This window comes from Lemur catta, chromosome 9 (genome assembly GCF_020740605.2).
Source record: "Lemur catta isolate mLemCat1 chromosome 9, mLemCat1.pri, whole genome shotgun sequence".
NCBI lineage: Eukaryota > Metazoa > Chordata > Mammalia > Primates > Lemuridae > Lemur > Lemur catta.
Genome location: NC_059136.1, coordinates 16,318,632 through 16,335,145, shown reverse-complemented (window position 1 = coordinate 16,335,145; position 16,514 = coordinate 16,318,632). Strand labels below are relative to the sequence as shown.

The 16,514-nt window shown below is 43.0% G+C and overlaps 1 protein-coding gene across 4 annotated transcripts in view; it reads right to left on the bottom strand.

The window, feature by feature from the left end:
• LRRK1 (leucine rich repeat kinase 1) overlaps positions 1-16,514 on the bottom strand; it is a 126,009-nt gene that overhangs the window by 71,016 nt on the left and 38,479 nt on the right. For all 4 annotated transcript variants that reach the window (XM_045560649.1, XM_045560651.1, XM_045560650.1 and 1 more), the window contains exons 3-6: positions 13,742-13,905; positions 7,962-8,133; positions 5,212-5,391; positions 4,642-4,790 (exon numbers count right to left, since the gene is read on the bottom strand). In XM_045560649.1, coding sequence (XP_045416605.1) covers positions 4,642-4,790; positions 5,212-5,391; positions 7,962-8,133; positions 13,742-13,905 — 665 coding nt within the window. The remainder of the gene's footprint in view (positions 1-4,641; positions 4,791-5,211; positions 5,392-7,961; positions 8,134-13,741; positions 13,906-16,514) is intronic.

The following is a 16,514-nucleotide window of genomic DNA, read 5'->3' as shown; positions in this document are numbered from 1 at the left end:
TGACCCATGAACACCTGCTGCACCAGCACTGAAGGCAACAACCTATGTCATGCGTGCCCCAGTGGGATTTTTGCTTCAACAAGGTCACTGCTGTGAATGGCAGCAAAATCACAGGTGTTTTCAGGCCATGTATCATGTCAGCAAAACACTCTTTTAATGCCTCCCCTCGTCTAATATTCTGAACCAAAAAACTCAGCTCAGTCCCGCCGGATACCTGGAAAGGTAGGAGTACTTACCTCCGGCTCCTGAGCCATTGTTCCTGACTGCTGGACCCGTCTGGGCTGCCCTCCCCTCTCTCTCTTCTGCCAGCAGCACCGGTGGAATGTGCTTTCACAGGTTAGAGATCATGTGCAAGACACACCCATTCCAAGGTACTTGTCTTTGAAATTCACTTGAATGATAAACATACCACCTGCTTTGGGGAAGCCCAAGGAGTCCTTATGACTCAGGCTGTGCTGAAATTTCATTTCCTTTTCTAATTCTACCCAGTAGAGCCAAGAAAAGGAACAGCAGCATTGTCTTTTCTTTGGTTCTCATTCACAAAATGCTATAGTCACTTCTGTGCTCTTTGCCAATCTTAGCCCATGTAGCAGGAGTTACCCTGCAGAAAAGATCACAGACAGAGACATCGACCATTTCTGCTTTTAACTATAGGCCAAGAAAATGGAAGCTACTGGTTCTTAACGTTGTGGTGCACATTGTGGAGAATTTTTAAAACCCCCCACGCCAGATCCCACCCCAGAGATTCAGATTTAATCAGTATAGGGTGTGGCCTCAGCATCAGGATTTTAAAAAATTTCCAGGGATTCCGATGTTCAGAAAAGGGTGAGAGTCACTTGTCTCCGTGCCACCTGGGAGGTACGGTTTAGAAATCGAGAAAAGGGGAAAGCCCTGTCTGGGCATCAGTACTGTTTCATATTGGTTGTTCGTGGACAAGTAACATGATGTCTTTATACCTCAATATTTTCATCTGTAAAACAGTTTATATTCCCTGCAGTTCTTACTGAGGAGTTCTGAGGATCAAAGACTATAACAGAGTGCATGGAAAAATACCAAGCACTACATAAATGGAAGGGCTAGATGATCATTCTTTCCTTTTGCAATGTGAGCCTAATAATAATATTAACTAATGTTTATTGAACACTTACTATGTGCCAGACCCTGTGCTAACTGCACAGCTGCCCTGAATGGTGGAGACTGTAATTATCCCTGTTTTACAACTGAGAAAACTAACCAAGGCACAGAGAAGTAACAATGTACAGGAAGCAGAATATTAGTATTCATTAGAAAGTAGGAAACCAGCAAGAATGAGGGTGGGGTAAAGAGGAAATAGCAATAAATGTAATTTTAAAAGATGAAAAGAATATACTAATATGGCAGGTTCTACACAGATGTGAAGTGGGTGGATTCCTCTTTCAAAAGACACACACTCAGAGGGGATTAAAAACTCAGTGCTGTTTACAAAAAATACACCTAGGACAAAGAGACAAAGAAAAAAACTGAAAGGTCTGGGAAAATATACCAAGTTTGATGCAAAGAAAAAGAGGGCATTGTAGCTATCTGAAGAGTAGACAAACTCAATTTCAAATACTGAGACATCAACAGGGTAAAAGTGGTTATTAGATATAATAAAAATAGGTACTGATGGGTCATAAAGCCATAAACCAGATATATGAAGAAAAACCTTGTAGAAACATAAAAGGAATGAGATAAAAAAATCAGAAGTGGAAAATATATATATGTACTTCTACACAGACATAGATGTATATACACTTGTGCATCTCTATATCTGTGTATCTCTCTGTGTATATCTGTATTCTGATTCTGATAAAGAAAGCCAGCACAAATAGGAAGCACATAAAGGGCTTGAATAATGCAACTGACAAACTAAAGTTAGAGAAAAAAGACAGAAATAAACAAATATTCCACTCAAGAAATCTGAAACAGAAGTACAATGGGTAGCATCTATTAGGTACATGTGCGAGGCATTGCTATTAGAATGTCACAAATATTCCCATGTTTAATTGTCAAGCACCCCCTGAGACAGACATTTTATTGCTCTTCCTATTTTCCAGATGAAGAAACCAAGACACAGGGAAAGAAAGTACCAGAGGAAGGTCCTGGAGCAGTGAAGCCTGGAGCCCAGATTAGAACGAGGAAGTCTCATGCCAAAGCCTCCATTAACCTCAACATTATCAAAAAAATATTCAAGAAAGAACATATGAAAAGGGGTTTAATACAGACAAAAGCTAAAATTAATGAAATAATAAACAAATAATTAAAAAAAAACCTAGCAAGTTCCTTGATGGGACCACTAAAATATATAAATTCCTGGCTGGTCTGATTCAGTTTGAAAGAGGAAAAGTAAAACTGTTCAACATCATAAATGTAAAGAGAAATATAGCTACCGATATAGAAGAAAAGAATTATAAGAAAAACATCAGTGCAACACCATGATGGCAAATTCAAAAATCTAAAGGAAATGGATGATTTTCTACCAAAATATAATCTCCCCAACTGTATATAAGGGAAAGCAGACAACCTGAATTGACAAGTGACTTCAACAGAAGTCTAGTTCTTATATAACTAGATACCATAAAAAAAAAGATGAACATATTTGATTATATATTCTTACATCTTTGTTATCATAAAAGATAACAGAAAAAAGAAAAATAATGGACTGGGAAAAATGTTGGAAACATATATGATAAACAAAGGCTTAAAAATCCCTAATGTGCAAAAAGATCCAAAGTGAGAAAGACAAAATAACCTTTTAGAAAAATAATCAACAAACATTAACAGGCAGTTCACATAAGGGGAATGCAAATAGTTCATGAACATATGGAAAGCTATTCAATATTACTTAAATCTAGGAAATACCACTTTCCCCCATCACACTGATAAAACGCAAAAGGCTTCAGGATATCTAATGCTGGCTGAGGAGTGGGGACTGAGAGTTCCACATCTTTTTGGTGAAAATGTGAACCACCATTTTTGGGGGAAATGATTCCAAAGCAGTCCACTTTTAGGACTTTGACCTACATAAACAAATACACCCTAGCGAATCAGGCTACATTACAAGGGGTGGAAAACAGAAATAATCCACATGTCCACCAATAGGAGAGAAGCTGAGTCAATTAAGCTACACTGATTCTGTAGATTTAAGTTATATATTTAAAAGAATGAGTTGTAGCCACATTGACTGATCTAGAGGAAGTGTATGATAAAGCACTAAATTTAAAAAACTAAGTTGAAGATAACATAAATAATGCAATACTATTTTTGTTATTCAAAGGGGAAATTAACTAAAACTAGACCCTGTCTAGGTTTATAAATAGCTTTGCATATGGAAAGCTGTGGAAAGATCCTTCCCAGGTTGTTAAATTATTTAAGGGGAGTAGATTCATAATTTTTATTACATCTCTCAATTGTTTTCACTAGTTATAACAAGCACATATAACTTTTGTAATTTAAAAATCCCAAAACAATAAATGTTGGCATGGATGCAGAGAGATAGGAACACTCATACATTGCTGGTGGGACTGCAAACTAGTGCAACCTCTGTGGAAAACAATACGGAGATACCTTAAACAGATACAAGTAGACCTACCATTTGATCCAGCAATCCCATTATTGGGCATCTACCCAAAGAACAAAAGACATTCTATAAAAAAGACATCTGCACTCAAATGTTTATAGCAGCACAATTCACAATTGCAAAGATGTGGAAACAACCCAAGTGCCCATCAATACATGAGTGCATTAATAAAATGTGGTATATGTATACCCTGGAGTACTACTCAGCTATAAGAAACTATGGTGATATAGCACCTCTTGTATTTTCCTGGATAGAGCTGGAACCCATTCTACTAAGTGAAGTATCCCAAGAATGGAAAAATAAGCACCATATGTACTCACCATCAAATTGGTTACACCGATCATCGCCTAAGAGCACATTTAGGAATAACATTAATCGGCTGTCAGGCAGATGTGTGTGGGGGAGGGGATGGGTGTATACATACATAATGAATATGATGCGTACCGTCTAGGGGATGGACACGCTTGAAGCTCTGACTAGGGGGGGAGGAGGAGCAAGGGCAATATATGTAACCTAAACTTTTGTACCCCCATAATATGCTGAAATAAAAAAAATACTACCACAAAAAAATTAATAAAGGAAATTTTAAAAAGGAATTGCTAAAAATTATGGTATATTTACTCAATTTTGGGGAAAAGCCAAAGAAAACCTTGAGAAAGTATATGAAGCACAGATTTCAGACCCCACCCTGCTATGGCTTGAGTGTCCCCTGTAAAACTCATGTTGAAATGTAATGGCCATTGTGATGATATTAAGTGGTGCCACCTTTAAGGGGTGATTAGGCCATCAGGGCTCCGCCCTCATGAATGGATTAATGCTGTTATCACAGACGTGGGGTCATTATCTCCAGAGTGGGCTGTGCAGTTGGGCCGTCTCTTGCCCCCTGCCTTCTCCCATAGGATGCTGGCACCGTGCTCCCAGACCTCTCAGCCTCCAGAACCACGAGCCAAATACATTTCTGTCCATGATAAATCACCCAGTCTGTGGATTCTGTTATGGCAGCACAAACACAGGAAGACACCCCATAGGCAGTGCCTACTCACTGTTTTCCCCACATAACTGCCGGGCAGGGCACTGGCTTCGATGAAATACTTCCTGAGGAGATGTTTGCTGGGGTCAGGACTGTCCAGTAAAATGTAGGAGCAGAAATAGGCCCCGTGCCGAAGCAGGAAGATGGCAATGTCTTCATTCCCTAAAGGGACAGAAACAGAAAGCTAAGGGCGTTCAGATGCAGACAGCGTGGCAGCTGGCAGAAAGGCAGATCACACATGTGGAACGGAAACCGACCAGGCACTTGTCCTAGTTGCTCTTCTCTATTGCTCCCCTGGTGCAGCAAGTTCCTGTTAGTGGGAGAGTTTCTGTGGGACGCTGCCCTGTGGAGTGCCCCATACGGCAGTGTCATTGGCCACAGCTGGTCCCTGTCACTGAAATCCCCTTGCAGGGACGAGTGAGGGTGCAGATATTTTGATAAAGAAACAGAGAACGGGACTTGCAAAGGTCTTCCACAGAAGTGATTTGAGAGCCAGGGGTGAGAGTGAGGACACGGTCCCACATCTAGAAGCCACACAAGTGGCGTGGGCAGGGCTGGCTCGGGCTGGGGTGGGAGGACCCACCTGACTTGATGGCCGCATAGAGAGGCAAGCGCACGATGACAGGAAACTCGTTCTTCCTGACCGCGTAGCTCTCCGGGTCTGCCCCGTGCGTCAGGACCAGGAGCTTCACGATCCCCAGGTGCCCGCGTTGGCAAGCCAAGGCCAGCATCCAGTTCAGCAGCCGCTGGGGGCTGCAGGGACCTGGCGGGAGACGACAGGACAAAGGGAAAGAGCCACTGAAGGGTGCTGGTTGCCCCCACTCTCATCTTCCCTCTGACGGTTAATAAAACGGAGCTGTCCTGTTGCCAACTGAAAGTCGCTTCTGTGGGGTTGACAGTCTTTTCTGGAATAGTCCCTCTGAACTGCATGTGACACTTCCCCACATCTTTAATGCCAAGCGAAGAAAAGCAGAATTCAAAATGGCATGTACAGTGTGATCTTAGTTGAATAAAAATAGATGTGTGGAAATAAGACCAGAAAGAACCACCCCAGTGTCGCAGTGTTATATCTGGGCAGTGGGATCCTGAACATGCCCCACACCCGCTTCTGCGTCCCCGCCCCTGCCCCGCCCCTGCAGTAGCATTACATGCAGGAGTACGGGCTTTGGAGACAGGCAGCTGAGGGTTAAAATATTTCAGCTGTGTGGTTTTGGACAAATTTCTTAATCCCTCGGTACCTCAGTTTACCCTTTGGTAACATAGGAATAATAACATCCATCCTCCCAAGTTTAATGTGAGGATTACATAGCGTAATGTGTATTGAGTGCCGGGATCAATAAATCCTAAAGTCATTACATTATTAGAGTATTAGCACTTTTCTGCATTTCCAAATTATCTGTAAAATACATATATTACTTTAATAAATATAGTAATAATAATAAAAGCTTTGATGAAAGAAACAGCTCTAACTCCCCAGCATAAAACTTTGAGAATTACTCCCTGAAAGAACCGCCTACTTAATTCCAGGATGAAATAACACTTAGCACATGGAATCAACAGGGACAGTGTGGGCTGAAGTGTTACTATATCTTCAAGTTCAAAATAGTGTAATATCTTCTCGGCCTAGTTGCCATGGAAAAAATTACCTCATCTGCTGCGCTGACACTTCCCAACTGGATCATAGCATTGTCTCATTTCCAGGGGCACAAGTCCTTAGGGACCGGAAGGCTCCCAAGTGGGGAGAGAGTGACCTTCCCTTCCGTGATAGGACTTGACCCAGAAACAGGGCAGGATGGCAGGGAGTAAAATTCACCAAATAAGGCAGCTGGCACAGGACTTACGCTGGAGCCCGTGCTAAGTCAATGTCCCTTCTTCTCCCTCTATTCTTAACCAGGACTAATGATTCACAGGTATAGTAACAGAAAACAGGTGATCCCTAGTTCGTTTACTGCAAGGATACCTAGGTAAGGGAAATACAGTAATCACGATACTAACTTCTGCTGAGATGTAAATGCGTCAATCTTAGGAGGCAGGACCATGATTTTAAGATGAGGAAACCAAACCTCAGGTTCGGAAACTTGCCGAAGATCCCACAGCTGGTAAATGACAAAGACAAGACTTAAACCTTGTTTGGTCTCAAACCAAAGGGTGCTCTCTTAACCACACGAAACCCCTACCTGTATTCTCCCAGGCCTAAAGCCAACAGTGCTCAGAGAGAGCCCCGTTTCGGTCTCCACCACTCCTCCCCCTGCTCAGCTGCAGGGACCAGGAGTTTCATAAAGACGTGCTTCAAAGGACCAGCCCCCACCAGCCTCTCATCCCTCCCTCCTGTTCTCTAGCTGCCTTGTCTGTCTTCTGGTCTTACCTCACTTCTGCCCATGGCTGCCTTCCCCTCCGGATTGAGAATTCCCAGAGGGCTCATGAAGTTTTGCCCATTGCTGCACTTCCTGAAGGGCCCAGCACAGTGCTCTGGAATCCTTCAGTCCTCAGCAACTCTGCCTGGAGTTGAGTTGAAGACAGGACGCCCCTAGGAGCAGCTGAAAACCACACTGAGGTTCAGCTAAGCTCCCTGTTCTGCAAAAGCAGCAACCCAAGCCATTCCTTTGCTTGCCTGCCAAGTAAACTCCTATTCATCCTGCAAAGCCCAGCTCAGATGTCAGCCTCCCTCAGAAGATTCCATCCTATATCCAGATAAGACCATCTGCCAACATGTGTCCCCAGACCTCTGTGTAAATACTTCAACCTCAGCATGATTATGTTGCACAGAGTTACTCCTTTCTGCCATGATTTCCCCTGCTTGGCCAGGAGCTACTAAAGGGCTGAGACACCTTTTAAAAAATTCCCTGTGTCTCTCAAGTTCTCAGTACTTGGCGATGTTCAATAAATGTTAGCTGTACAATTAGGTGACTGGGTCAGCTGGGATAGACTCTTCATTAGAACAGAGCTAGTCTTGGGGATCCCTGAAAAGAAGGCATCATCTCTGGCTCCTCAAGGGCACCCAGGCCTTGGGGGGTAATGGGAACTCTGCTTTCCAATCAATTTTTCCATAAACCTACAACTGCTCTAAAAAAAACAAATTCAATTAATTTTAAAAAGCAACATCACGCTATATTCTTTATCAAATATGGTGTGCAAGAATTTACTTTGTAAGTTAAGGGGAGTGAGAGGTGGGATGTGGTGGCAGGCGGTTGTCACATTGCTTAGATTGTCAGCTGGATATCCCAGGTTTCTTGATCAGTATTGGTAGAAGCATGAAGAAACAACCATTTTGGGGCGAAGCCTAAGAAGACGGTCCCCTGAGAGGTGGTAAGGAACTCATGCCCTGTGATTTACCTGGTAAGGACTCAAGCAACTCCTGCACAACTTCCATGTGCCCGAAATGCACCGCCACCACCGCTGGGTTGTCATCGGTGGGCTCTGTCGGCAGCTCCACCCGCTGCTCGGTGAGCAGATACCGGACCATCTCCAGATCCCCGTGGGCCGCCGGGATGCTCAGAAGGTGGCCCTGGTCAAAACAGGACGGGGCTTCAGTGAGACAAGCTCTGTGTGGAACTGCCAAGAGAGTTGACTTTGAGTGCCTTGCCAGGTCCCTGGCCCAGCCTGGAGCTGGGTTGTCCAGGATGACAGCACACTCCATGTGACACCGGAGCACTTGAAATGTGGCTGGTCCAAAGTGAGAGGTGGAGAGCGTGAATTCACATGTGATTTCAAAGACCTGGTACAAAAAGGGTGAACTATGTCATCAATAATTTTATGTTCACAAGAATGGAAAAACAAGCACCACATCTACTCACCATCAAATTGGTATTAATTGACCAACACTAAAGTGCACATATGGTAGTAACATTCATCAGGTGTCAGGCAGATGGGAGGTGGGAGGAGGGGATGGGTATATTCACACCTAATGGGTGTGGTGTGCACCGTCTGGGGGATGGACACACTTGAAGCTCTGACTCAGGTGGGGCAAGGGCAATATACGTAACCTCAACATTTGTCCCCTTGTAATACGCTGAAATAAAAAAAGGTAAAATAAATAAAATAAAAACATAATTTTATGTTGATTACACGTTGAAGAGATGATTTTTAATATAATCAGGTTAAATAAGATGATATCAACATTTTACTGTTTTACGTTGACTTTAATGTGGCTACTAGAAAATTAGATATTATCCATGTGGCTCGGACGGTATTTGTACCGGGCAGCACTGCTCTTGACTGCTGGCTGCATGAGGATGGGGGCCACAGGACATCCCCTCCTGGCAGAGAGCCAGAGCTCAGTTACCATCTGGTACGTGTTGTGTGAGCCTCAGGAGGGAAGGCAGCCAGGCTCCATGAAGAACCATCCTGCACGTTATCCATAAATGGAGTGTGACAGAGAAGAGTCCACAGATCTGAATCCAGGGGCAGAGATCCTCCAGCAACATGCAGTGGGGCTCCTGACTTGGTAGCCCAGAGGAAGAAAAGGATAGGGAGGAAACTGGACCTAAGCCTGAGTTTGTACTTTGTTCCAGCCATTCTGATATGGAAAGGCTCCGTGAGGTGGGCCATGTATTAATACATGGGCAAGGACATAGAGGTTTCGGAGCTTGCCCAAGGTCACACAGCTAGTCACAGTGTGCCACAGTGGCTGTCTCAGTCTAACATAAAAAATGCTCTTGACTTTTCACGATCTCCCCTGGGTCAGAGAAAACGATGCTCAGATGAATGCTGGACTGACGTGTGAAGTGTCTGATTGCATTACTGGAACCTTAAACCCTCTGGAACTTGGCTGTTTCCCTTGGGCTTGAGGATCAGCATGTACAAGGAGGCACACAGGGAACCCAAGTTGGAATGGGACACCCAGTGCCACTGTCAACATTTACTGAGGATCTTCTGTGTATAAGAGGCAGGGCTGGGCACTGAGGATGCCAGGGGTGATTTCTGGCCCCCATGGATTTACAATTAAGTTGCAGGTATAAAATAGGCCCAAATAACATATTTTACTTGCTGAACAGTTTAGAAAACAAGTGCCTTTGGAGATCATTTTAGGGTGAGTTGAGCAGGAATGGGTGACAGGAGCCCCCAGGGAAGTGAACTGACATTTATCAAGCTCTCACTATGTGCCGGATGCTGCATTGAATACTTTATTTACGTGGCCACATTTAATTCTCCCAGCAGTCATGCCAGCCGTGTATCTGTATTTCTATTTTATGGGTGACAAAATGAAAGCTTGTGCATGGTTAGGGAGTTTATGGTCGGTAGAATGACCCAGGACTTGAATTGGGGTGTGTCTAGCTCCAAAGCTCATGCCTGTCCATTCCATCCAAGACTTCCTAGCAAAGGTGGGACTTGGGGAAGGCTCAGGTTCTGTAAGTGGAGCAAATGGGCTGCTGGTGGGAGGTGTGTCGGACAGGTAAGGTGAGGGACAGTCCAAGGGACTGGAACTATTTGGAGGACAGTAGAGTCATATATTCAGCATGACCAGAAAAGAAAGTCCACCCACCTGCCACTCTGCCCAGGGCGGGGCCCAGTACCCAGCCATTCCAGGAAAGCACTCGCATTATGGAGAGAAGCCACGGTGACTGATCAAATGATTCACTGCACACAGTTAACAGCTGTCCAGACCATCGGTTAGAGGCTTAAAAGCCCCATCCTCACGAGGTGGTAAAGTGATGTCATAGGAGCCAGCCCAAGGCCGAGAGGGACTCAGAGGATGGGAAGGGTCAGAGCTGGCTCTCTGGCTGGAGACAGCCCAGAGACTCTGTAGTATGTCTTTATTTTCACCAAACAGCATAGAAAAGTATAAAATAAAAAGTAGGCCTCCACTTCCCAACTCCTCTCCGCAAAGGAAATCGCAGTTGTTGCATATTTCAACAGAGTTCCTTTACATGGCTTAGTAGTACTCCACGGTATATTGAACTATTCACCTACTGAAAGTTTTTGGTCATGTCCAGTTTTTGGCTATTATAAATAAAGTTGCTATGAACAGCCATGCACAAGTTTTTGTGTGCACATAAGTTTTCATCTCTCAAGGATAAATGTCAAGAGTTCAATTGCTGGATCATAATATAAATGTATTTTTTGTTTTTTAAGAAACTGCCAAACTGTTTTCCAGAGTGGCCGTACCATGTTACATTCTCACTAGTAACGCATCAGAGATACAGGTTCTCTGTATCCTGGTCTGAATTTGATATTGTCACTATTTTTAATTTTTGCTGTTGGAAAAGGTGTGTAGTGACATCATGGTTTTAACTTGCATTTCTCTGCTGGCTAGTGACGTTGAAGATCTTTTCATTTCCTTATTTGCCATCTGTCTATGCTCTTCAGCAAAGTGTTTTTGTATTTCATACTTTTTCTATTTGGATTGTCTGCTGTTTAATGTTGAGTTTTGAGAGTTCTTTATATGTTTTAAATAGGAGTCCTTAGTTGGATATGCAGTTTGTAAATATTTCTCCCACCCTGTGGTTTGTTTTTCTCACTGTCTTAACAGGTGTTGCTCAGAGTAAAAGTTTTTAATCGTGATGAGGTCTGGTTTATCAATTTTTTTCTTTTATGGATCATTTTAATGGATTTTCTGTGTAAACTGCTATGTGATCCAGAGACAATTTTATTTCTTTCTTTCAGATAGAGACAGTTTTATTTCTTTTTTTCAGGTCTATTTGTCTTTTATTTCATTTCCTTGCCTTATTACACTGGCTCGAACTTCCAGTAATATATTGAATATATTGAATTGTATTATATTGAATATAATGATGTCATAATTATTCTTGAATGGAACTTTCAGTATTATATTGAGATTGGACATCCCTGCCTTGTTCCTGATCTTAGGGGCAAAGCAGTCTTTCACCATCAAGTATGATGTTAGTTGTAGGTTTTTTGTAGGTGTTCCTTATCCAGTTGAGGAAGTTCCCCTCTCATCCTAATTTTCTGAGAGTTTTATTTTTTATAATGGTATTGAATTTTGTCAAATGTTTTTTCTGCATCAATTAATATTATAAGATATTTTTTCTTTTTTAGTCTATTAACATGGAGGGTTACAGTGACTGATTATTGAATAGTGAACCAACCTTATATCCTTGGAATAAACCCCACTTGGTAATAGCTTATAATTCCTTTTATATACTGCTGAATTCTACTTGCTAATATTTTATTATTCATGATAGACATTATTCTGTACTTTTCTTTTTTTGTACATCTTTGGTTTTCATGTTGGGATAATACAGGCTTCATAAAAGTGATGGAAATTGTTCCCTCCTCTTCTATTTTCTACAAGACACTGTGTAGAACTGATGTTAATTCTTTAAATGTTTGGTACAACTCTCTAGTGAAACCATCTGGACCTGTAATTTGTACAAGCTCTTTGTCAATTAAGGATATTAGCCATAGTCCTTCTTATTTTGTCATAATCCTTGACTCTTATTTATGGTATATTTTTATAACTAAGTGTTGCATTTTTATGAAAACACAGACTTATCCATTTTTTTTTGTGAACATTGTCTCAAAGTCCAATCAGTTGGGACTTCACCAGTCCTGGATCCAAGGGAGAAGCAGCCTTTTAGGGACCTTCTCAATTTGAGTTGCCACTGGCCGCGTTGCCAGGCAGAAGAGATTCACTCCCAAAACTCTGTTTTCCTTTATTCAAATATTGGCTGGAGTGCCCATTTGCAAACTATCATACCACTCCTTTTAGTGACTCTCCCACCCTTGAGATGACGTCCCAGCCTCCGGCTCTTCAGGTCCCAGCTCCCCTTCCCCTTTTCAGCATCTCCTGCTGCTGCTACATGCCCGAATCTTTTGCTCCATGCCGGATGGGGCAGCTCACAGCTCTGAAATAAGCCACCATCTCCGGCTGCTTGGCCACTTGGCACAGACTCCAGGATCTGTTTGCTGTGCACAGGTCCTCTCTGCTGGAGGCCTGTTGATGTCAGCCCATGGCTCTGATCCGCTCGTGTGCACAGACCAGCTCTCCCCGTGCAGCAGGGTGGCCCTTTACCATGTGCGTCGTGACTTCATGATTGGAGGCATCCCAAATGCCCTCCCCTCAACAATCTTCAAGCACGTTGTACTGCACCCCACCAACCCCAATCTCTTACACTTCTGAGAACAGGCTGGAGGTTTAGGAACTGAATTATTTCTAACTATTAACTAAATAGAGACATTTTAACCTATGTGAATCAAAGTAATGCAAATAAAACATCAATAAAGTGCTTTCATGATAGCAGCCAGGAAGAATCCCCACAAGAGCAAGAATGTGGCAATGGCCTTCTCCAGTTGTTGGTGCGAGCATTAATTTGAACAAGCATTTTAGAAAACAGTTTGGCATGTTTGCAAAACCCACATTCTCAATCTCTGCAAATCTATGCTAAGGAAATAGTCTTATAATAAGAAAATAATTGGGTAAAAATATTTTATGCAGCATTATTCATATTCGTAAGGAATCAGAAACAATCCAAATATCCAACCAAGAGGAACAGCTGGGTAAATTATGGTTTTTCTATCAGATGGAATGTCGTGCAGCCATTGGAGGTGATGCTTGCAAGGAATTCATACTCATATGAAAAATTCTTGATATGATGTGAGAACAAGCAGTATATGCAAAACTATGTATAGAACATACACAGAGAGAAACCGTGTCTATATTAGAAATAACAACAACGTGTGCTCAGATCAGCAGGCTGGAAGAAAATACACCCAAACTGTTAAGTGGTATTGTTTGGCTGTTACTAGGAATGTGATAACTTTTTATTCTTTTTTTCCCCATATTTATATGTTTTCCAAATTTTCATGTTTGAGCATGTGCTATTTTTACAATGACAAAAAGTCAAAAAGAATGCTGTAGGTTAAACCTTCAGATTGTACTTTGTTCTTAGCATTTAAGTGACCCCCCCCCCAACCCATGCCCCTCAAAGGCCTCACATGAGAAGGTGGTGAGGGGCCTGCTTAAGTGATGTCAGGCTGAGAAATTGTCAACTCGAAAGGCATGGCAGCCACAAATTTATATGCCAAATGAGGTATTTCCAGAACGCAATAAAAAAGTTCATTATATATGACAGTAACAAGCAAATAATCTGAGCAGTGACCTTCATCCAGCCCAGGACCGCAGCTGTGGCCTGAGGGGTGGGCGTTCTCCATACCTTTTCCAGCTGGGACTCGCTCTCATCACAAGCCTCTCTGAGCAGGTCCCAGGCCCTGCTGAGGTCTCCCCGCCTGTATGCGGCATGAATGCCTTCCGTCCTGGGGGACCGTGCTGTGGCATCACCGCCTGGCGTGGACGGCTTGTTGCCCATGTCCCCGGCACCTGTGTGGAGGAAGCATACACACAGAGTCACCGTCACTGCCAGCGTGCTCTCGGGAGTCATCGGAAGGGACAGCAGAGGGATGCGCTGTCCATAACGCAGTCTTGGAGGCTGTGGGAAGAGAAAGGGATGGCCCTGAAATGCTACTTGTCACTAAGCACCTGCCGCCCCAGGTACCTGCAACCCTTCGAGAAGAGTATTCCTGAGGCTGGTGCTGAAGCCCGGCTGTCTGCGAAGGCACCAGGCAGCTGAGCACAGCTCGGAGGATTCTGCAGTGAGACTGCTACCTGGAGCCGTTCCAGGGCACCGGGGACAGCTGCCTTGGGGGGAGCTGCCAGGCTGATCTCACTGACAGCAGCGGAGGAGCAGGGGCTTTGGCAGGAGAGCTGGTTCCAGCCAAACAGTCCCACTGCTGTGTCCCTGGGGGAACAGAGTATCTCATGGTAGAAGAATGACAGGTCAAATTCTGGGGGTGTGGAAATCTGTAGGCTTCCCCAAGCCCCTCCCTGCCTAGAAAACTCCACAAAGAGCACAGGATTTAGAATCAGCAGCCCTCAGGCCATATCTGCCCCTGCACAATTGTGCCCGTGATGATCCTGGGTAGTCCTGAGACTCTGGGCCCAGGCCATGCTTAGTCCACTGGTGTAGGGCTGTCCAGGTCAGCCGAGCACCTGGAGCTGCTTGGGAGAGGAGGCCGTGATATGGCATCGTGGGTCATTCAACAAACGCACAGGGCATGTACTGAGCAGCCACGGTAGACCAAGCTCGTGCTGCAGATACTGAGGGAAAGGAAGGCACCTCCACCCTCACTGAGCTTCCACTCTAGAATCGGGTCCACAGCTAGGGTTCAGTGGACCTCACACAGCTGACAAACAGGCTTCAGAAGTTCCCTGAACATCCTAAAATTGTATACAAAACTCTGTGCACGTGTGTGTGTGTGTGTGTGTGTGTGTGTGTGTGTGTGTGTGTGTGTACATTTTTCTGGGGAGAAAATTCGAGGCCTCTACCAGATTTTCAAAGCGGTCAGTGAACCAGAGTTAAAAGCTTCATCTCTACAGACATTACGGAAAAGACTACATTGAACGGCGAGTTAAATTCTGATTGTGTTGAGTGGTAGCAAAAGTAGGGAGAGAGTTCTCCTGTGAAACTGATCATACAAATTGGGCCATTCTTGTCATACTCAACTAAAACAGAGTCGAGAAGCCAGGGAGAAGAAGCACTCACGTAACATCACTCCAAAAATACAATTCTCTACAAGTCTGACCACTAAAACTACCTACTGTAACTGAAACCAGTTTTATCTAATAACTACTAAACCAACCTCTGCAACTCTGAAATTAGTTTTACCCACAATCCTCACCCACCAATAAAAACTTGCCAGCTCCCCCAAATCTGACTAATACCAGTAAACTTTCTCAAAAAACAATATGCAACATTTCTGTTTTTTATAAAGCCCCCAATGTTCTCTTTATTCTTCAAATATACCAAAAACCACCCAGTCTATACATATGCCCCAAATTACAATTCTTATATCCCAGATAAAACATTACATTTAAAAATTCATCTCTCCATTTTTATTTTGACTTTGCCACTGTCATTGTTGGCCAAGTTCACACAGCCAGGAGAGGCAAAGTGGGACTGCAGTTTGGTCTCCCAGCTTGCAGGCTGGAGCTAAACCCACCCCATTTTCTTGCTGCCTCTTTCTCTTTGAAGGGATGAATAAAACAGGCTGTAGACTGTTTTTTTTTAATCATTAAATATAAATGCTGAGCAAAGTTGGCTTACAAACATACATATCACAAAAGTGAATCACCTAATAGCAGCTAAATTTGGAAAATTAAAAAAATTATTTATTTATAATAGCATAAAAATTAGATGCTTAGAAATAAATTTAACAAAAGATAGGCAAGATCTGTGCACTTAAAGCTATAAAACACGGTTGAGAGAAATTGAACAAGATCTATATAAGTGGAAAGACATCCATATTCATGGATTAGGAGAATCAATAGTATTAAGATATCAAGTCTCCCTGGTTTTATGTATAGATTCAGTTTAGTTCCAGCCATAATTCCAACAGGTGTTTTTATTTTGGTAGAAACTGACAATCTGATTTTTAAATTTGTATGGAAATTTAAAGAATCTAGAATATCCAAAGCTATCTTGAAAAAAAAAGGGAGTTGGCGAATTTACGCTACCTGAATTCAAGACCTTCTCTAAAGCTACAGTCATCAAGACAGTGTGGTACTGGCATAGACAAATAGCTCCAAAGGACAGAACAGAAAGTAGAGAAACAGAATACTTGTACGTCGATTGATTTTTGACGTGAGTGCTAAAGCAATACAATGGGAAAAGCAAAGTCTTTTCAACAAATAGTGATGGAACAACTGTAAATTCTCATTTCATAAAGAGAAGCCCTGCCCCCACCTCTCACCATACACAGAAATTAATTTGAGATGGATCAGGGACCTAAACATAAAGGCTAAAACTCTAAAGCTTCTAGAAAAACACATAGGAGACTATCTTCATGACTTGACAGTAAGAAAAGGTTTCTTAGATGGGACACAGAAAACACTAAGCATGAAAGGAAAGATTGCTAAAGTAGACATCATCA